This window comes from Bombus impatiens, unplaced genomic scaffold (assembly GCF_000188095.3).
Source record: "Bombus impatiens unplaced genomic scaffold, BIMP_2.2 scf_0653, whole genome shotgun sequence".
Lineage (NCBI taxonomy): Eukaryota > Metazoa > Arthropoda > Insecta > Hymenoptera > Apidae > Bombus > Bombus impatiens.
In genome coordinates, this window is record NT_177072.1 from 390020 (window position 1) to 413007 (window position 22988).

General features: G+C 35.3%; 1 protein-coding gene across 1 annotated transcript in view; it reads right to left on the reverse strand.

Annotated features, from left to right (window-relative positions):
• LOC100747777 (protein tipE) overlaps positions 1–22337 on the reverse strand; it is a 34402-nt gene extending 12065 nt beyond the window's left edge. Inside the window, exons 1-5 of the mRNA XM_012389718.3 lie at positions 21702–22337; positions 16704–17036; positions 6865–7152; positions 5701–5894; positions 1377–1696 (exon numbers count right to left, since the gene is read on the reverse strand). Coding sequence (XP_012245141.1) covers positions 1377–1696; positions 5701–5894; positions 6865–7152; positions 16704–16908 — 1007 coding nt within the window. The 5' untranslated portion in view covers positions 16909–17036; positions 21702–22337. The remainder of the gene's footprint in view (positions 1–1376; positions 1697–5700; positions 5895–6864; positions 7153–16703; positions 17037–21701) is intronic.
• Between the last annotated feature and the right edge of the window lie 651 nt (positions 22338–22988).

Below are 22988 nucleotides of genomic sequence, written 5' to 3' on the forward strand. Positions count from 1 at the left end.
ACCACCCAAGTGTCCCATTAACGACGTTTGTTTTGGCTCGACTAAATCCTGACCATTACCTGTGGTTTATTACGCTATTAGTCGTAACAACAGAAATACATGATCTTTGATATGTAACCAGTAAAATATGACTCTTATTACGCGGTATCATAAATTCTCGGAGCTGTTTTCGAAAGACGTATGCTAATCTCGCCGTGTCCGAAACTAACCCTTTGAGATGTATTTTTCAAGAAAATTATAGGAATGTTACATTCAATGGAGATTTGTGATGATTTTGGGGTTTGAAATTTAGAAATTATTGTTAGTCGATACGAGTATTTTATTTTGCTAGCGATAAAAATTCTGTGTAAACGTTTGTTTAAGTAGAAATGTCTTTAATATTTTGAAATTTGTATGTAGTAGAGATTGGAGAATAAAGTATCTTTAAATTTGTATATACACACGTGTCAGATTTTTAACCAGCGATTAATTCAGTAGTAGCATTTTAACAGTTTTTAACACTTTTAACAGCATTATACAGAAATTATGTTTCCTTCTATATTGCAAGTATTAATTTCGAATATGATTCAATTAACTAATAAACTTTTGGAGTTGTCTGTTGTTTGCTCGTTCAGATTTTCCAATTTTCCAAATAGCTTCCGTCAACGGAAAGTGGTGATACCATAGATTTATATACATAGAGTCTTGATAAATTGGATAGAGAAAAGAACCAGTCAGTCAGATTGCTGAAATGGGATTCGAACCCCAATTTTTCGTTTGGCAGGCTACTCGAAGCGATTGACCTATTTGACCTATCGATAAATTCTTTCTCCCTAAATAGAACATTCGAAATGTTTACTTCCTGTCGAATTAATCTTTAGAGATTAATCATGATACAACAAACATCCAATATTACGTCCCTCCGTACACGATGCTTCCACATTTAATAAAGTTCGATATTGCATATCGACAATAGTACTTTCTCAGAGTTCAGGAGTGCTTGGTCCTGAAATAATTAAATATAGGAGCATTTTCGTACGTGTTTAGTACTGTGACTACTTTCGTTAGAACTACGAAACCCGAATTAACACACACTTTTAACAAACCCAGTTCCAACACCACCGAAATTCCAAAATATTCTCTCAGAAGTACACTCAACAACTGAACTTACACCAAACAAGCCGAAACATTCTCAACGCCACAAGCAACTCCACATCCATAAAATCTCGAGATATCTAGCTTAGTTCAAGCATGAAATTTCTAACCTACTTCCCACTTCTCCTCGACCAATTGCAACTAATAGTTTTGCTCTCTACAAGATTGTAAGGCACGTAAGAACGAAAATGGAAAACGCAGAAACAAATGACCTTTTAGATCTTACAGATCTTCACGCTTACCCATGAGTGTAGTATGTGTTAGGTATCTCATCCAGGCTTTCTCTGCTGATGTCGTCGGCCATGGCGACTTTCAGCTGATGCCCGAAGCTTGCTAGGTCTTCCCTGAAAGCCTCGCTACCGGGCGTAAGGGCGCCGCTCGTCAGTGGTAAAGGTGTCGCGTTACTTCCTTCACCCTCTCCGCCGTCCTCGCCCTCCTCGCCACCCACGAGGACCACCTCCTCTTCGTTGTAGATCTTGAAGTAGGCGATGGTGAGGTATATCACCGAGATTATGAAAGACGGTATCGGAATCGCCATCGCGTACACCAGATTCATGTAAACCTGCGGGGAATACGTCACGCGAGCAACCTCACTGGATGGTTCAACGTCCACTTCCGCTTTCGTGCGGCATATCAAAGAATAGCTCGTACGCACTGAACCGGTTAGGGGAGTTTAGTGGAAAGGATTTATGCGAAGAATTTATCGAATGGAATGTTTCAGTTTGATGAAAGCAGTTGTCTCAACTTGTCGGAATAAATATAAAGTATTACGGAACAAGTATCTTTTAAATTATAAGAAATTTTCATTCAATTTCTTGGGAGATATAGAAAAGTGTGAGCCAAGCAACTATAATGTAAAGAAATGATCTAAAACTCAGAGGAGAATAATAACTATGGAGTAGTAATTTCCTACTTAGTAATCAATAAAAGAAAGATCTAAAATATCCAAATGTAAAATTTCCTCCAAAATCTCGATCTTACTATCGATACATAGACACATGTCCATAAAATGTCCTCTAAGACCTGTATTAAGAGAAAACAGCTAATAAAAAACTATTTCATCAAGAACACATTTTATCTCCGTCCGATACCAAAATTCGCGTCTTTACATTTTCATTCAATAAATTTCCTCGGTGGCGTCAAACGATCCAATGTCTGAACGCATCTCGAGGGCGCCGTTAATTTACGAAATTGACACACGTAGCGTGGTAGGAGTGGCAAGCTTTTCCACCGGTAAATCCACGATGTTATCGTCGCTTTATAATGGTCAGGGCGTTCGTTCTATCTCTCTCGGTCTCCCTTCTTGCCCATTTTCATCCTTTCTCGCTCATGTGGATTCAATTCTACCGCAGCTGAAGAGCGGACGAGCGAGAAATTTTCTTTTCTTCCGGACAGTGCGGCACGAGTTTCATCGAGTACGATGGTTTCCGTCTTTGTCGTCGGGCCGGGTATTCAGCCCGCTTGAAATGCATTGTTCGTCACCGTACAGGCGGCTACGTTTCCGTAAACGTAACGGAATTTTACTGTGCCTCGCGCCGGAATATCGTTTTCCACGCCGAGATACCGTTGGATCGCTCTTTCCAACTCGCGACGCTTGTTTCTTTTTAAATCCTCTTTCGGAATTTTCCATCGACGCGCCACCAGTAATTTACGCGAATTAAGTAAAGTATGCGGAATATTTCCAGATTTATGGAAACTTTTATTTGAGATAAAAGTGAAAAATAATAATTTCGAATAATGTATCTTTTTGACTTTATTATTGACTATTTTATTATTTTCATTTTATTTTATTTTATTTTATTTTATTTTATATTATTTCATTTTAATTATTTATAATAAAATTCTGTGTTGAGACCAAATAAATCATTTTCACACAGTTTTCTATTTTGGCTAATTTTTTCACGTAATTATTTCAAAGTAACTTGTAGCCGAATAAAACGATGTATTATTTGAATAATCATGGGTAAAACATTTTATTCAAGTACTAATATCGAAGCCCAATTTCTTTCAGGCGGATCGATGACTATTGCGATTTAATATATAAAATAATAAATTAAATGAATTTGTTTTGTTCCTTCTATAATCCGTTTGTGAATAACTGTATTCATTCTCGTATTATCCTCTTATACTGCAAACTCTGCAATTTATTGTGTTTCATAAGAATGCTTTATTTCTACATTCTACTTTTCAAATATTCCAAAAATCCAATTTGATACTCACGAACTGTTCACTAAAAGTATCTCATAATCAACGGATCGTTGAGACAAGCCATTTTACGCTCTCTCGTAGATAAAATTCCATTACACAATTACATTCTTTTTGTTCGTCCAGATACTTTTTAATTTTGTCTTTCCTGATAATAAGTGAAGAGGGAAATTTAAACGCGCACAATCGCCTTTCTTCTTCGTAACTCTTTCTCCCCATTGATGCAACCAATGCAATCGGCATCAATTACTCTAGCTCGCTGCTCCGTGTCTTTGTGTCCAAATTAAAACAGATACCGATCTCCGTTAATAATGAGCGTCGTTACGTATTTAACCATTTACTGGGGAGACGTTGTTCGCTGCATAATGCACTATGCCCTCAATAAGCACCTGCAGTATCGATTCACGGTCCGACGTTCCTGTCTACGGTAAACTCGCACGAAAATCACACACATAAAGACTACTGTCGCGTGACTTGTACGTACAAGCACCGGGTGTAAATCGGCGACGTCTAGAACGCGGTAACCGGGTTACACCTCGAAGCAAACGACACGTCACTGCGACGAGATACGATTCTTATCCCTTTCGATTATCGTAATATTGATTCAGTTCGTAAAGATCAATTCCTCTATTTGCAATCCTGTCTGGAACGAGCATCAACAGTTCACGTTTCGACAATCAACGTGATACTTACTGTCGAATGATTCATATGGTAAATAATATCGTGAAGCTGATTTTTCAGTACCATTTGTTCTTCTGCTTAGTCTTACATCGTGATGAAATGGATATTGAATTCACTTCTCAATGATTAGCGTGGCATTTGATGTCGAACTCTTGACATAGTAAACAGTATTATCACATTTTTCGTTTTGGGAAATTGATTCGATTCTCTTGTTTGTATTATTTATAATGAATTTTTTAAATATAATTTTCGATCTTTTTGTAGGTTACGATTGTACTTGACGTACTTGACTCTGCTTTTGTAAGCTGCTCGATAATTAAAAAACAAATATTTAATTTTTTGTTAGTTATAATAAATATTTTTGAATTTTCTTCATGCAGATACAAATAAATATATTGCAGGTTCGAAGGATATCAAGTAACATGATCAAGATGAACGGTAAAATGTCTGATCATGAGCGACAGATTCTATGATACTTGCTATACTTCTCACTTCATTTTAACGTTGCCGACATATTTTATAATTAATTTAATTTATATCAAGGTTTTGTTGCTCACTCCAATATTTGAATATGACTTTCGATTTGTAGTTTAAATTTGTGTTAGCATTTCTCTTGTTATCTCAATATCGTTATATTCATGTTCTCTGCAATATCCATATCATATATAAATATCCTTTTTCCTGCTTATCTAAATAAGATCAAGATTCAGGAAGAATTATTACTATCTATACCAATTGGACAGATGCACATAAATGTGAATCAATAATAATATCCATTTCTTTTTTACACAGAACAATAAACTTAAACGATAGAAAAATTCCTGAGGTGTAGCACATAACAAACGTAGAATACAAAATCAACTGAATTATATGCATAGAAACCAGATACGTTGCATACGTAAGTGCAACAATGTTTCGCCCAGATCAGTGTTTTGCATAGTACGAGACAAATTTGAAGTAAATACGTACATGCAGTCTATAATATAAGATCGTACATATATTATCTCTCTGCGGGAATTAATTTTTTTTATGAAACGTTTTACATAGATAAAAGGTACATGTAAAGAAATGATTTTCGCAGGTATCGAATCCACAATCTTATGTCGTAGGCTGTATATAGGATATGGCAACACGTATGATACAACTGGACAGAAGGTTATTTCACATGCAAAATTAAGTCAAAGATCTAGGATAATTTTTCATTTGAAACTTTATTTTCAAAAGAAAAGTCGAGTACTCGTCGAGTACATATCAATTCAACTAATTTTCAATTGGAGACAGGTGCACAATCGATAATAGGTTATTATATTCGCGAAGATAAAATAACAAATGAAGAATAAAATCATAGCACTGACAAAAAGGTATCAACTGCGCCTGTATAGGATAAATTATTAGTTAAATATATTCAAATTCAAATTTTTAGAAATTTTATTCCACATTTTTAAGTTATTTACACGTACCCCCTTGTATCATTTCAGGAATTATTCAAATTTACATATATCTCATACTTGATAAATCTTCCAACTCAATTTTCCTACAAACCTCAATACCCAAATGAAAAAGTTGTATTTCAAATTTTCGATTTATTTTTGTATACACATAGAATAATCTTCAATCTAATTGTACCATATTGCCATGGCCTGTATACACACATAGAATAATAGAAAATCATAGAAAGACCTGCCACATGTCGAGTTCGCTGATGACTATCCCGGGATCCACTTTCGAGTAGTAACAGCTAAAGTTCTGCCCTATGTTGGCGTACTGCCGGTAGAAAATACTGCAATTCAGCATTGGAGGGTATCCACAGCCTTTTACGTTGGGAAACAGCTTGGCCCCGGTGAAGTACCACTCGGAGTCGTTGCCCATGAGCCCTGCGAACTTCGCCTCGTTATCATCCTAGTCGTCTCGTCCGACCGTCGACAGACATTTCCATCAATGAGAGGGTGAAAGTGGACATTGTTAGTAGAAAGTGTTTCTCTAGCGACAATATGGTCATTGACGTTCGAGAATTCGAGAGTTTGTAGGTTCAAACGATAATGAATTTTGCTATTTCGTTAGTGGAACGTGTTGCACGATGGTTGTTAGGTTTTCATGGTTACAGTACTTGACCCTTTATTTTCCGCGGTCTTTCGTGACACTCCTCCGCGGGGTGGATCATTTCTGACATTTAGGAAGTAGGTCGAATTTCTACTGTCATGCGGAATTGTTTTATTACTCTTAAGTATGTTTTTGTAAGTTGGTTTTGTACCGTGTATATATGTATTTTGAAATACATCTGTTCGGTGATTTGGTGTATTAAAAGTATATATCTACGTTAATCCAGATACAGAGAAGTTAAATTTCGATCATTTTTATGAAGATGTATTGCCATATAAAGATTACCATATACAATCTTAAAAACCATATTGGCATTTAGAGCGATATAAAATTCCCTTCTAATATACATGAAATAGATTTTCAACAATTTCTTTCTAATCACGAAACTGAATACTGCGTTAAGATGTTCTCATATAGCAGTCCCTTATGTCGACAGGTTGAAATAAACTGAGGAAAATGATAGACCAAACTTCCTTCTACGTTTATCGTTCCATTTTATTATAGAAACTAATGAAACTCTCTTGTAATCGCGTTTTAAACATTCAACGCATTGAATCACGCTTCTACCGTACGGTACATTTTCCTATTACCTTCGTGCTATATGAAATTTCCCCTCTTCCAATATTACTATTAAACTGATCATGTCAGAATTATCACACATATATTTTAGTGTTAAATTAGATCATCCACATCACATTAATAATAAATATGTAGATGAAAACGGCACAGTACGTTGCCCTGTACCTGTAGGAAAGGGTTTCGGCAGTCCTGCTTCGTCGTCTTCGGCGAAGTCGTCGTCAAGGTCCTCGATATAATCGTACTCCCTCAGGGAGCGTTCGTAACGCGGTTTTCCCATCATCGTGCTGTCTTCGTCGTCCTCGACACCTCCTACCGCCCCGCCTCCCTCACCCTGTCCATCGCTATCCTCGGACGTATTAGTCGGTAGCTTGTAGTTAACACGTATTTGCGTGCAATCGTACAGCTCTTTGGTGCAACCCTCTCTACAGGATGTCCATGAGCAGTTGCTCGTACCTGGACTCAACGGATCGATCATGGACTTTCATCGATTGAAGACACGAATTTTACGGGGGCCAGACACGAAGAAACGAACTATTTTAACAGCAAAGAGTGGTGCACGCCGAAAAAGTAATTCGATGCAACTTAGAAGTTTTAGAATCGAGGCTTCTGGGTGTGAGCCGTATTCTTAAGGAAGATTTTTGAGGTTTAATCAGTGTTGCAGTTACCATCATTAAGGGGCTATTGATGTACCGCAGATGTTTACGCATTTATGGGAACTTTAAATCTACATGATTATAAAAAATAAAAAAATAAATAAATAAATAAAAAATAAGAAAATAAAATACCGTACTCCTGCCTCAAAGTTTGGAGCATAGTAGGACTTCTAAAAAAAAATAACTTGTTCAAGTGAATAAAAATTCTATTCATAATATCGTTAATTTGTAGTATTGAAGTCGTAATTGATAACGTTTTTATTTCTCAGAAAAATTTGTTTCGGAAGGAAGCATTTGTTTCGTCTGAAACTAACTGTAATACTGTGAAACGTATCTTACTCGAGAACATGGCTCACACCCAGAAGTAACGATTCGAAAAATTCTGTAATACCGGGATGTAAAAACCTTAGATCTCTGATTGATGCAACTTATGTGTATCCGTGCAGTAAGTGAAATCGAAGACCGAAGAATTTAACATGTGAATCGAAAAACTTGAGGAAGTGTTCATTTTTGAGGTAATAAATATTTGAGAACTGGGTAAGTATATATGAATCGTAGTACTGTGTGTAGTTTGCTGTTACTTTCGTTTTGGAGGATTTTGATAATTCTAGCTGGTTTGATAGATCTGTATATTAATCTATATCGTTTGAACGTATGAATTTATTGTATAAATTAAAAGATTGAAGATAACTATGCAGATTTATTACATTTAATTACGAAAGGCTCTATGTAGCACAAAATTTAGTTACATATTTGGTACTATTGAATATAGATATACGTAAATTATATTTATTCTGAGAAACTGGAAGTTTGAATACCTCGATCTAGCTATAAATTGGTATTACGTAACAACATAATTAAAATAAAAAGGAAAGTACAAGTTACTACGTTATATGTATATATATAATATATATTATAAATATAAATAAAAATCTATTTTATATTATATTATTATATGTATATAACATATAATATACTATAAGTTACTAAGTACAAGTTATTACTTTAATACTTAGTTTAAAAATTTGTATCAATCAAAACATTAATTTAAAGATACTAAATATCTAGCACCAGCAAATTGAAACTCAAATACCAAGGAAACACTTTTCATTTATGAGAAAAACAAAAACAGCAAACTACTTTTAGAACTTAGATATTCTTAGATAAAAAGCATTGGATAAGTAATGGAACATACACAATTTTTCGACGTGCATAGTGTCATACGAAGATATATCAAGGAATAAACGAAGACAATGATAGTTGAAAGACACACATGGCATCATTATCTCAAAAACTAATCAAGTTTCGTATCAATCGTATGAAGGAGAATCAATAGACAAGATGGAAACAGGCGAAGTTGACCAGGGAGGAAAAATGCACGGTGACTTCCTCGAGATTCTCGAGTACAAGAAAATTGTAGTAAAGTTCTCAACTTAGTCCCTGAGGCAGGTTACGAAATCCTTGCCCTGACCTCGTCTTCCTCCTCGAAACTTTCGGAGAGAAAAGCTTCAGCAATGATGTAGTTGACATACCGGGTCACACTTTTGGATAACGCCCAACGTCCGGAGATTCCAACTTAAAAAGCACGTCGTTACAATTTTAATTCTTTTAAGACGAGTTTCAGTTCGAAACAGATGCGAGGAATGTAAACATCCTGGATTTTAGTTATTGACTGTTGACAAGTTTTGATTAGTAAAATATAATTAAAAGCTTATTTTGTAAAATAATTTTACTGTAAAACGATAAATAAAAATTCAATGCAATATTTTTAGATTCTGTATACAATAGGACTAAGTTGTAATTGGAATATCAAACGAATTTTCAAGTTATCAAAATTAAATAGTCCGGTCGTTTGTGGAATATAACGATGCAAAGTTATTTGCGAGGTCGCGTCATGCAGAAATTTTAATTGTAACAACATGGAGCCGCAACAACGTCGGTGGTAATTCGTATTGTTAATTAACCGCAGTTGCAAGGCTGTTGTCGTATAGGGATGAATATAATTTAACTTCGTGCATTTTCTTCCCTGTACAAATTTGCCACCGAGTTCGTGTTCTCGCTGAAATCCTATTACGACACATCAGCTACGCGTAATAATCTTAGCAGTACTTGTCGCTGACACTTGTTCAATTGCATATGAAGTATTTGTGTTGAATGAACAATGTTATCACTAAGTGACAAATATTTTGAGAATTAAGTTCCTCTGAAGTGACATTTAATCAATCAGTGAAATTATGTGTTCTATAGAAAATTAGAATGAAATATTCAAATATTAAAATACCAAAGAATATAGCAAAGTGTAATAATAATTAAGTTTTATACAGGAAATAATTTAAATTTTTAGTTATAATTTCATTTTAATTTAAATTTCAAATAGTCGTAAATTTTAAATGGAAATTGTTTTGTTTGAAACATGGATTCGTTTCAGCAATTTTCATGATAAATTAAGATAAATGCTTCTGAGAAATGTGCATTCAAGGGATTTGCATATATGCACAGATACATTTATAACTATATAAAATTTATACCAGAGATAATACAAAAAAGCAGATTATATAATGCAGTCAAAGTTCATATAACACGAACATAACTAGTAGAAATCTACGAGAAGTCTGAAAATACATTGAAAACATCTACAGAGAGAGAGGATGGAAACCACGACAATTAATAGAATATCAAATACCAACAGTAACCAACATGATGACATATTCCAGAGAAACGAGACACATTCATATATAAATATCGCCAATCTTGCGACAACTGAAAGTTGCATTTGGTGTATGTATGTATATTTAGACTACATGCAATACATGAAATCTGAGCTTAAGTAAATTTGTTTAACGCAATAAAGAGTCGAAAACTTTAATCTATAGTTATATTTATATTTATTATTATATAGATTATTAGATAGATATATTTATTATTATATTTCACATTTCGCAATTGAATTAAATTATTCCACATACAAAGGAGAGCATCATTTTAATCACGATTTTAGGCAGTATTTCTTTTATAAATATATCATAACCGACTTCCATTCGATTTCCAAATTTAAAAATCGCGTTTTTTCGTTTTGTAGTTATTTAATAAAATTAAAAAATTTGTTCTTTACTTATTATTATTGTTTACAGAAAATAAGAATATTACTAAGAATTATAGAAAAGGACAAATGGGATTACAAGAACAATTTAAAGAATCCTATTCTGGAATCCTTAACCCACCCACCTATAATTTTTCTCTTCTGTTAATTGAAACGCAACAGCTAAGGCTCCTTACGTAATTCAACTAATGTTGTCAGAAAAATGTTATAAAACATAAATAAAAAATTACTAATCCCAAAAAGGATTCTATTGCATAACTGTAACAAATTTGATATTAAAATTAGGAATATTTCAAATATACGAATTATAACTGATTTTTCTATTTAACATAAAACTATAAAATTGTAAGACTGTAAGAACTATGAGCAACGAAAGTCTATAACCTACAACATACAACTCATTAATTCACTAATAGTTTTAATAAATTATATTGTGTAAGAATCTTGAAAAACAGAATTACGATTGGGTAGACATTATAATAATATTTGTAATAATTCTTCAAATGCCTTTCTTTCAGCCCCTCAACGGCGTCGCGTCGAAAACGAACAACCGCCGAGGGGAGAGATTTCGTTCTTTTGAGTGAAGTGAGTACAGGCTTTCCTGGTCGCCCTCTAATTAACGTCTAGACGTACCGCTGCAGAATTAAGCAAGGATGGAGTCCGCCGTGGATATCGATGCAAACGATCGCGACAAGAAATGAGGTAACAGATTGGACGCGCCGAGTCACCTAGAACTTTGGTAAACGACGACGTTATCGATATATCGGCGTAATAACGCCGCTAAAGAGGTACTAGACGGAGACGAGGCTAAGATCGACGCAACTGGTGTCTTTGTATTCACAGCATTCAAGTCGGTCTTGAGCAATCCGAACATGTGTCCGCCCCTATGCCTACACTCTGTGTATTCCCTCTTTCGTCACCCTTCCGCTTACACTTTAGGTCTTCTGTCGAATGCCAGCGGCCGTAGGCGGATGGTATTCTCCAACGATCGAATGCTTCGACGTTTGCTTCTTCATGCATATATGTGTACACACGTTATGTGACATATGAATTATATGGATTATGTATAGCTGCAGGGAAAACAAAAAATTTTTCCTTTAATAGTAGTCATTTCACAGATTACGTAATTTAGTTTCTATTGTAGAAACAGAATGTGTATTTTTTAATATATAAATATTTAAAAAAGTACCTACTCGTATTTGGTTTAGAAAATTCTCCAGACTAATGTTATCAGGCTTCTTTTGTTTTCCTTTAAGCAATATATTATTGATATTTCCTAAGACGAATGTATTCGATAGACCGATTAGAAATTCAATTAAAATAGAATTTACTGATTATTTTTTAGGTATTGTCATATTTTAATTCTTATGTTACTATCTATTACTATTGTAATCGTAATGTTACTATCACTAGCCGAGATTCATTAACATTTTCAACAAATTTCACGTATATATTTATCCAAAGACTAACTGTATCGTATTCAAAAATTATCAGATAGGTAAGAACTAATGTTTCCCTAAACCTTGTGTTAGGTGAGTGGTATAATATAACAACAATTGATCGTATATTCTACAACGATAAAATATTAAAAGCGTCAAGACAGTTGTGCGTTTCCAATGGCCATCGGTAGCATTGTTCGTAAATATCCAACGAATTATTTACAGAAACGTCGAAACTTTCATGTTATTGGAACATTCCTATTCTTTCGTGACAAAACGAATTTCCCTGTACGGAAAATCAACGATTTTCGCCTGACAACTGATCACAAATATAACTCCTCGTCTATAACTGCCAAAATCGATACGTATAGTTACAAAAATATTGTCTAGAAGAATTATGATTGTCACTATCACCTTGCATGGTTTTTTATCGTATTCGAGAAATTGATTGACGTTGAACGTGCAACTGACCGTCCAATGACAACCGCTACAAGCGTTTCACAGTTCAGAAAGCTACCCCATCCTATCAACCCTTCCTGTCTCTCGTTTTAACCCTTCTGTTTAAATCTTGTTTCCATGAAAATCAACACCACAATGTCTGCCGGAAATATCTATGGAAACTAGGCCTTCGAGGTGGTCGAATTTATATGGGGTCGCGAAAAACGTCGATACCTTTTTACGTTCTCCCTTACTCTACTTAAATAATATTAATGCTCGTCGTTATTGTTCTTCATTACCATACGACATGCGATCGTAATTTATCGATAGTTCCCATTTCACGATCATTTATTATTGTATAAAACATATTTACATGAAACTCTCATCGGGTGAATTCTTCTTTTTTTTTTAATATATATGTATACTCTTCGTTATTATTTGTTCTTTTTTTAAAATCAGGTAGGCGGTGTAACGATGTAAATCAATAAGTTACCATGATGGGTATAAAGGCATATTAAAGCGACACGAGTTTGTAAATGGTTATAAAAGTAATATCTAAATGTGGTGTACGAGATATCAAACGTTCGCAATCGAAATGAGTAATCGTTCTTCAGCAGAACTATCGATAAATATCTCGTTACATAAATAGCGCTACGATAACCATTTGTCAATATGCATAAATAGTTATCGTAGAAGAAATGTTATATTTCTGGAGATACCTATTTTATATTCTATATCTGTACATTTTTATGGGAGAGAAGAAAGAAAGTTCAACTTTATGAGATTTTTTTGTTTCTCGAAAAACATGAGAGGAGTTCTCGGGAAATATTACAGTATATCTCTGTGGGTTTTTACGTTCCAAATATGTACATATTCGCATGAATCAATTGTTTCGGGAGATTCGGTTGCGTACTATTTAACTATTACAGGAGATTCACGTTTATTCATGATACCTTCCAGTGGCATGTGTAGACACTGCGCCATCGGAAAAATGTGGGAAAATATGTTGAAAAAATCTAGTATAGTAAGTAAATTCATTGAATCTCTGAATTATTCTTCAAATGGACAGAAATTATGGAAATTTATTTGCAGTGAAAAATTTTGAGTACTGAAAATTAGATACTTCGATAAATATCAAGAAACAGATATAATCGATAATAAAATTTTGAATAAAATAAAAACTGTCCCATTTTATATTTTAATTCTCATAAAATGAGACAAAATGAGTTCTGTTCACAGGAATGTGTTGTTGCTTCTACAAGTATAATGCAAACCAACGAAAAATCATCGTGTCAATGAAACAAGTATAATTCGAACACCACGACGCCCTTTCGGAAGATGTCATACCGTGTATGCGCATATTTTTACCTTTCTTAAATAATGAACAGAAGGCAAAGGTCTCTCGGCCGCGAATCTGAACTGTCCCGTTTGAATATTAAATTAAATGTCATTGCCTCCGCTCCGTGATCTGATATGCAATATTAAATTCGTCGTGCAAACCGTCGAAAGACTGTCTATCAAAACAGCTCTCGTTATTCGACTTGGCTGGAAATAGTTTTCTCAATCATTCATGCAAATCGTATATTCCGATGGTGACCCTATTTCGTGAATTAGGACGAATCGATTTATACATTCCGCAGTTCCTTTCACGCATATCCCGTCTTTCCTACGAATAGAACAAAATATTACACGTATACCAACATTTTCAACGTCACCTTGAAATATTTATTTATGAATATGGATGGGGAACTTCCCGAAAAAAGGCTATAGGACAAAATGACGACTTGAATAAATTGTATCTTCTAGAGAAGTACTAGTTCTAATTTTCTAGTATCCGTTATGTTTGAATTGATAACTATGTATTAAACCGCAGATTTTTATAAAAAATTTATTAAACCGCAATTTATAAAAAATTTAAGATCTAAGAATTTTAAAAACAATATGCAGCGATATATAAAATATCCAGGATAGAATATTCATTGTAATATTTCGTAAGTGAAACATTCTTTTTGTATTTACAAAATAAATAAGATCTAATTCAACTATTTGACTGGAAAACACAGTTGAGATCTATTACATCAGATTTCATTGAAGTTTGCAAAATAATTGAGATCATCATATTGGAATATCAATCGTTTCAATATTTGGGAAATCTTTCTCGCGAGTAGTCATTAAATAATTTAAAGAATTTGAAATTACGCATACAACTTTTTAATAAAAGGGCTAAAGTTTTGACGTGATAGACTGACTAAGATAGTTAATTAATTTGCAAAGCATGATAGAATTAAATAATGCAGCTCTTATTAGACAATTTAATATTTATCATACAGATTTATTGTAAGTCTCTTTTTTAGAAAGCTTCTCGCTTGGTAAATTGAACATGAACACTTTAAATAGACGTTGAAAGACAGAGTTCATAAAAGCTGAATTTAAAAGACGTACCTGACTGATTGATTAAGAGATGTTCTGTTTCCAATTAGAACATTGTAGATTGGATTATTTGAAAATTAATTGCGAACTCTGCAGACTTGTTTTTGTAGAATTGTTGTAGGAAGTTACAATCGATGCTGCTTCCATTGAAGGTTTTAAGGAACGTTCTACGTTGTTGATTTCGTTAATTAATTCATCGATTGATGTTGTCCATTAATCAAACAATCGTTGGTTAAACGTTTCATAAAGGATTAATGAAGTTACAATCGATACTGGTGAACAGAAATATCACGAATTTGACATGTGTCAATAGAAGGTTACATATTTTATGAGGAGTCGCAGAAAATCCATTATCCTTTAAATATATTATTGCATTCTTTATGTTACATTTTCCCTTGAACTTGGTGTAATTTTAATCAATAACCATGATATAAACCTTAGATTTTAAACATTGGAATAATATTCTTCAAATATTTCCTAAATCGAAAACAACGAAAAATCTAATTCAAGTTACTTTGACCAGTAAGAATGTAATAAAAGCACATGTTTTAATTAAAATCGAAACATTTTTATTATCATATTAAAATAATATTTGTTGAATATTTCCTAAATCCTTCAGATAATAAAATATCTCAAATTTTACTATCATATAGTTTTATATAAAACTCTCTAACTACTATAATATATCTTGTATATATATTCCTATTTTTACCAGTGTTTTTGCGAAATGTGAAATATACAATTGCATAGAAGACAATTTTTCCTAAATCTTCACGTCAAACGTGCACCCTTGTTTCAACGAGTATATGTACCGTATATCGTTAATACTCATTCACTGCTAAATGTACCCCAAAGACGTACTTACATACAGTTACATGATGCTTAATCTCACGCGATGATCACACCATGGAACACATAGAAGAGAAATTATCGAGAAAGTATGAGAGAGTAGAAAAATAGGAGTATAGAGACGAACATAATTCGTGTCATCACAGGCGTGGCTTTATATAGATCAAAGAGATCGGAAGGAAGGAACGTATCAAATAGTTCAAGAAAAAATTATTTACTTCTATACTTTAAACGATGAAGTACGCATACGATAAAAGTCGATGAACGTTTAATTATGATAATGGAGTGTTCTGCTACAATTAATGAAATTTGTTGAAGATACGATACAAAAAAGAATAAAAAGATGTTTAAATGATTGAATTAAATTTAAAATAATGGAAGTGAAGGAAAAGATACAAAGGAACGATAAGAATATTTCGTTAAAAATTTCAGAAAGTGTCCATCAAATTCGAAGTTAATTTAAATATGATTTGTTGAACGACTCGTGATAAATAGATAATCATTAAATTAAATCAAATATAACATTTTCTCAAATAGTGTACAAATAAATAAATTACATAATATAAAATAAGATTTATTTTTAACATTAGAATAAAAGTGCTTATTCAAGAACTAAATTTCAGGATAACCTCAGAGGTTCATAGAACATGTATCTCAACTAAACTCGAATCTACATCCAATATTAATTCACACTTATAGAACTTCCAATACAACTACCAAGAAACTAGAGACAAAGTTCGATATTAAATCCAAAACCAATTTCCAATTAAACACATAACTTATATACGTCATCTTTGCTATTTATTTTTCAAAAAGAAAAGTCCAGATATATATCAAACTACGATATTACTAGACTATTCCAACTTGAGCGAATCATACACAAAACCCAATACACTGAAACAACTTCAGGACCGTTGAAACTCAGAGCTCTAAACCAATCGATCTAAAACTTTGTAATCATCCGAGGGATAGAAGAGAAAAGTGACCTCCAAGAGAAAAATTGTGTTAGAAAAGAGAATTCTTCACATGCAACGACACAACGAAAGCGATCACCGATCGGACGAAAGAATTTGGTGAAGGGTGCCGATTGTTCACCTCTCCTGGACTCAACGTCGATGGTGACACACTCGGCTGGCCGAGTGTCGAACTGCATGAAGATGGTGGTGAAGGCGGGGTCGATGACGAAGGGGACCAAGAAGAGGAAGGCAAAGAGGCTGAAGGTGCTGAGGAGGATGAAGAACGCGGTCGTGTAGAACAGCAGCTTCTGCAGGAACGTCTGCTTCTCCTTCTCCTCCGCCATTTCGGAGAACAAACGGCAGTGCTCGTTTCAGGGGTGCACCTAGTTGACGTCGTCGTGTTCGTCGTCGTCGTCGTCCTCGGCGTACTCGCTGCCCGTCGTCACGTTCGACGTCGATGAGGCGAAACGATCTGCGGATTCGTCTCAAATTTCACCACTTTGCTTTTGTATCGCGTTTCGAGAGATCGAGCTTTCTCTTACAGACGCTTTCTCCACGGATTGGACGGGCTTATAGATTTAGAACCGAGCTTGTTGAAAGCAAACAAGTCGAGGGTTCTTATGGTTGGTTGAATATTTTGACAGAGAGTTACTTCCAGCTGTCTTGTTGGGCACTTATATGTTCAAGAGCGAGGTTTAAGCTTATAGAATCTCTAAGATAGATTTAATTTTTTTTCTAAGATAAGATTTCCCTTCATCGTATTGGATAATAATTAGTAAAAAATAGTCAAGGTAGCCATCAAGTTTCAGGATAGTCTGCTTCGTTTGAGTAATCTCTCAGATATTGCTGTTTCATCTTGATCTAATTCCGGAATTCTGTTGCAGCTTTAAACATCATTGAGTATCATGAAGTTTGAACGTTTGAATGAAGCTATTTATAATATACTATATATAATACATCTATAGAATTTCTTGAGTTATGGCAGATTGTAAATAGCTAATCACTTTATCATTTTCTTATTTAATGGATGTTAAGGTATAATATTTGACAGCAAGGTCAGAGTTTTAGATAAAGGTTCCCCGAAATCTTTTAGACTTTCTATTCTCAAATTGGATTTAAGAAAGCCCAAGAGACACAACGAGGATCCTAAAGTAATGTCTGTTGTGACTTTACGTTCTGTCAACGCACAAGTTTGCTCCTATATTTGTGGTATCGATGTCGACGAAGTTTCAAGGAAACGGAGTTTTCTACACCGAGATTCAATAAATCTCCCCGAAAGCTATGCGATTCTTGGAACAGTATCGATTTCGTTCTCAGGATCTTGTGATCCGTTTTAACCGCATATACTAACATTTGGAAGCACAATGTTTCCATTCTAGATATTCCTAACAGAAGTTATGCAAATCGAAAAAGAATATCCAGCAATGACAGCAATTGAAAATATTAATTTCATTTATCCACGAGCTTTATATGTAAAAACATGCCACAGATGATTTTCGAGGCTTCAAGAGGAATAGTTTTATTGACAAATTTTAATAAAATTTTAAAGCACACAGATTTTTAAAACTTTAGAAGTTGTAGGTAAAAATGTTGGTTCCTAAATTTTACTAGTTTCTAAAACAAAGAAAAATACGTTGATAATTAAGCTACTTTCACAATGCTTTTGAGTAATTTTATGTAAAAATCTTGGTAGAAAACCAGAGAAATTCACGGGGCAACGTAATAAAAAGCAATGAAATGTAAATACACATTGAAATGCGTTTTTGAAATGAAGCTTTTCAATATTTACGGTCATTTCTTTAGCGACAAAGCAATATCTTGGTCTTTATTATCTTGTAAATAAGACGAAGCCTTAGCTATTCGGATCTTGAACTATCGTTCACGATGCCTTCCATTCATTTATCCAAGAGGCACGTGCCAATTTCATAGCATTACGCGTAAGATATTTCCATGACAATGAACCAACAATGCGATACGCGAGCTACGAACTTTCCATTCACGTCTTCCTGTAATTGAGTCGACGAATAATTCTATTTGGATCCATCTGCGCTCGAAACTTTTACGGTATTTCATCTACGAAGCATTGCTTTGACTTTTTGGGAAAGTTTGCTTCGCGTAGACAGAGTTCAACCGAGCTTTACCGCTCTTTGAGCGACCGAATTACACTGGGAAAACTATCGCGTCATACCAGGAAAAAAATATTTCGTGATCCGATTGTTTGAACTTTCTGCTAGTACAAAACGTAAAAGTAAATATGCGGATTGTACTGTTTGATTTTAAGCTTAAATTTGAGAGCTGTAGTTTACATTTATCAAGAAAGTGTTACATATCACTCGAAAAAACGATGCATATAATATTTTTACAATAATATATTAACTCCGAATTTGCCTTAAATTTCCCTATTTTTCCAATAAACCTATATTTTTCGATAACTCACGCTAAATAAATTTCTTCAAAGGAAAGATAAAACTTTTTATCAAGGTCTTCGACTTGACACAAACATAGAAATAAAGTAGTCGATATGATTTACACTTTAATAAGTCGCTCCTAACGTAAGAAACTTTTTCTGCGAAATTTTTTGTATAAAAAAGGAAGCGAGTCAGATTTCGCGCTCTCGTGTTCCGTAAATTATGGAACACTGGTGGCTATTTATTGGATTTTAAGCATTTCGCCTATCACTAAACTCAGTGGCGGGCGTAGCCTGCCCTTGAAGCTTTCGATAAACGCCCATGTCGCGCAAGCTCCTTTTAATAAATCTGAGGAAACGAAAATAACTAAACGCACGATCGTGCATTCTCTTCTCCCCATCCTTTCTTTTTACTTGTCTCTACAAGACTGGTAACGGAACTTTAACTACACTCGACGCTTCCGCGCACTTTAGGCCGCAAACTACGGATTTGTTTTATTGGATTGCCCCGATTCACGGAGCGCCAGTATTATAGAGATAAAACTTAGCGCCGAGCTTTGTGTGGCATAGTGTCTTCCGCCGTGTAGTTTCTGGCACCATCCGTTTTTCCCGCAATTAAATAGGATAAGTATTATCTCGACTTTTACGTTAATCGTTATTTAAAAACTAAGATTGTGATGACAAAGAATGATGACGAATGATAACAAGGTTTTGAAGGAACGATTAAAATAAAGTAGCGAAGAGTAATTGATTGATTAGTAGATAAACGAAAGCCAGGATGAATCTTTTTACTTGCAAAATGCAAAATTTCAAGTTGTTGCAATTTTTTGAGTTCATTAGATTGACTTGTTTAGTACTTACGTACTCCTGATCTGCCATGGAAGAGTTTGTTTTTTAAGCCTTGAATACACGATTTGTTTGCTTCCTCGCTAAATGACAATTTATCACTTACACCTTTTACTAATTTTAGTCGCCTATATAAACCTTTTAAAAAATGTCTAAACCCTTCTTGCATTGCGCAGAAATAAAAACGAGGTCTCTATGTTGTTGCACGTAGAAAAGGAATATAGAAAAATCTTACGTTAGAAAAAAGAGCAGGTTCATGATTTTGTAAATCGCATTTTCCCTCCTTTGGTGTGCATTTTAGGCCCGGAATACAAAGAAACTAGATTTTACGGCCACAAAGTGCTCTGTGTTCCTTTATTGACTTGACGAGTCTCGTGCCGACAAGTTACGTCAGAGAAAGCTTAAGCTAGACACAGAGAAAGCTCAAAGGAGTGTTTTGTGTAAAATCATCTTCATCGGTCCTTTGTAATTTTACATTTTTGCTCATTTTTATATCACCTTGCAAGTGAAGAAGACAATTTCAGCCTATATTTATATCTCCTACAATTTTTTACCCGCTACACTTATTACGCAGACGCGTCATTATTCTAATGTTCCGTTGACACTGAAACTCAAGTATCAATCAAGTATCAACAATTTAGCAACACCTTTTCTGAATACGATTTAAACGATAAAAACAGCTTTTACGGTGAACAAGATCCTATTCATCACCCAAACGTACGCACTTATTACTTTATTCAAACTATAATTCAATTTTAATTTCTTTCTCGAAATACGAAAGCATCAATTAAAATGTAATACCGAAACACTTTATAGTCTTTCTTCTTTCAACGTTTCCAAATTTCTGTTTAAAGTATCAAAAATATTGGATTTAAAAAGCTCTTCATTTTCAACTTATGGAGGAGTCGTTTCTATAAATTTTGAAATCTATGGTGTGATTCGGAGCAGTTCGAATTACGACAAGCTCGTTCTCCGCCCCGAATGATCAAATTGTCCCGCTGCAACCCCTTCACGACAAAGGGGCGAGCCGTGTAAGAGGGTGGAGAGGGAGAACGCTTTGCATTTACAGAGCCACTTGACGTAAATCAACACGCTCCGCATTAAGTGTCCACGTTGATTACGTGGCCGCGTCCGTACGAAAGGAAGTATCCAATCTACAAGAAGCTGCGCCAGTGCCTGCAAATGGAAGCAGCCAGGCCTGCCTCGTTAACCAGCAATTAGTATATGCTTGGGTGTGCTTTTAAATTCGCGATTTCGTCCTCGTCCGCGTATCAGCATGCCCCTCGGTTGGCCTTTCTCAATGGAGGATCTCGAGAATCCTTTTCAATGATGGAAGAAACGTAATTGAAAGTGTACTAGAGATTCGACTCTCTTGATTTCCATGAAAAATATCGGACTCGTATATTTCTGAGTACATTTGAAGAAGCTACGAATGAAAACAATTTCGCAATGTTTTTTTCAGTCGACCAGGTTCACCCTTTTCACGTGCTACCGGGGATCCTCTCTAGGGAGATTCTACCAACATTCACTCGATGGTTCCTATCGTTCGAAACTGGGCCAACCGAGTTCTTAAAGAAATCACGTCTTTTCATTTTTATTAAAAGTTTCTATTGTAGATGCTTATGTCACTTGTAAGAATAAATGAGATAATACGACACTATACGAATTGTAACAAAGAAACGGAAGAAGACACTTTAGAATTATAGAACGTGGAGTAATAACCGAGTCTCGGTCTGAATCGCGACTACCACCCCCTGACCCATCCATTCGTGAGGCAGCTCCTGAAGGCGCGTCCTACCCGTGTGTGAAAAAGCTCACAGACTCAGACGACTCAACTTAAGAGAAAGCTCGATTGTTTCCGCGACGAAAGGAAGGGAACGGTACCCCCTATGAAGAAGAAGAGAAATCGTCGGGGCTCTGCGCCCTCTTCCTGTGCCCCCGCATCCTGTCCCACCTCCTCCTCTTCCCGCGTTCTTTGCTCACTGGCCTTTTCCTCCCTCCCCGTCGCTCTTCGTCGCCTACTTCGCGGCACTATGTCACACTGTCCACTCCCGTGTACATTTGTCGCGCGATCTCGCGAACCACCGCGCCTCGATCGAACCAAGAACCCGCTGTTTCCGTCGAAGCACAGCGAGGTCAGGTAACCAGTGAGAACTCTGACTAATAATTTTCAGTCCACTAATCGTGGCTGCCACCTCATGGTCGCCGTTCTTTTATTTCTTCTTTTCTTTTCTTCCTGTTCTTTTTTATTTCCTCTCGTTCCCTTCTCGTTTCTGTTTTATCGTACGATTTCGATGGTCGACACGAAATGTTCCGTCGATCGTCTCGTATCTCTAGGTTAACCTCGAGCTGCCATTCGAGTTTCCATCGGCGAGGCTCACACGACACGGTGGAATATGATATAACCGCGGGAAATTTTCGTCCTGGCCGCGGCGCCGACGGATGCCGGGCTACTGCAGTCGGTAGAGCTTTTGGGCGAGCTTATTTTCGAGCGATGCTAGCGCCACAGTGGCATCTGGTGGCATCGACCGTCGCCACCGCCGCCACCACCGCCGACGCCGCCAACCGACGCTCAACATCGACACCAGGGCGTCCCCTGACTGGGTTTCGCTTCATCTTCTACGCCTTCCTGCTTCTTGTTTCACGACCTTGCGCTTTCAGTCCTTCTTTCTCTCGTTCCTCCTTTCCTTTGCATTTACACGTATACCTTTTTTCTTAGCATATCTGCGTGTATATACGCTTTTAGCATTGACAGATATGGAATATTCGTAGTGGTTATTTCTGAATCGTTTCTACACGAGCTACTATTTTTACGATCATGATTTAATTAGATATGGTTCTTTTGCGATATAATTCCACACAGCAGTTGTATAATATAAACAGGCATTTAAAAAGTTAAATTATCTTTTTCCTTTCCAAAGAAACCGATTGACATATGTATTTCCAGCAGCATTTTATAAGTTTATATCAATTATATAAGATGCGAATTATTCATTATAGATAGACATGTAGTTAAATACAGTAATCTAGACATATCTCCTGCTTTAATTTAAAAGCAGAGTATTTAGTCCGAGTTATGGGAAAAACATAAATATTTCGATTAAATTGCGTGAGGCATTCAAACACTTATAGACAATATTGTAGAAGTACATAATATTGTTACGAGCCCTT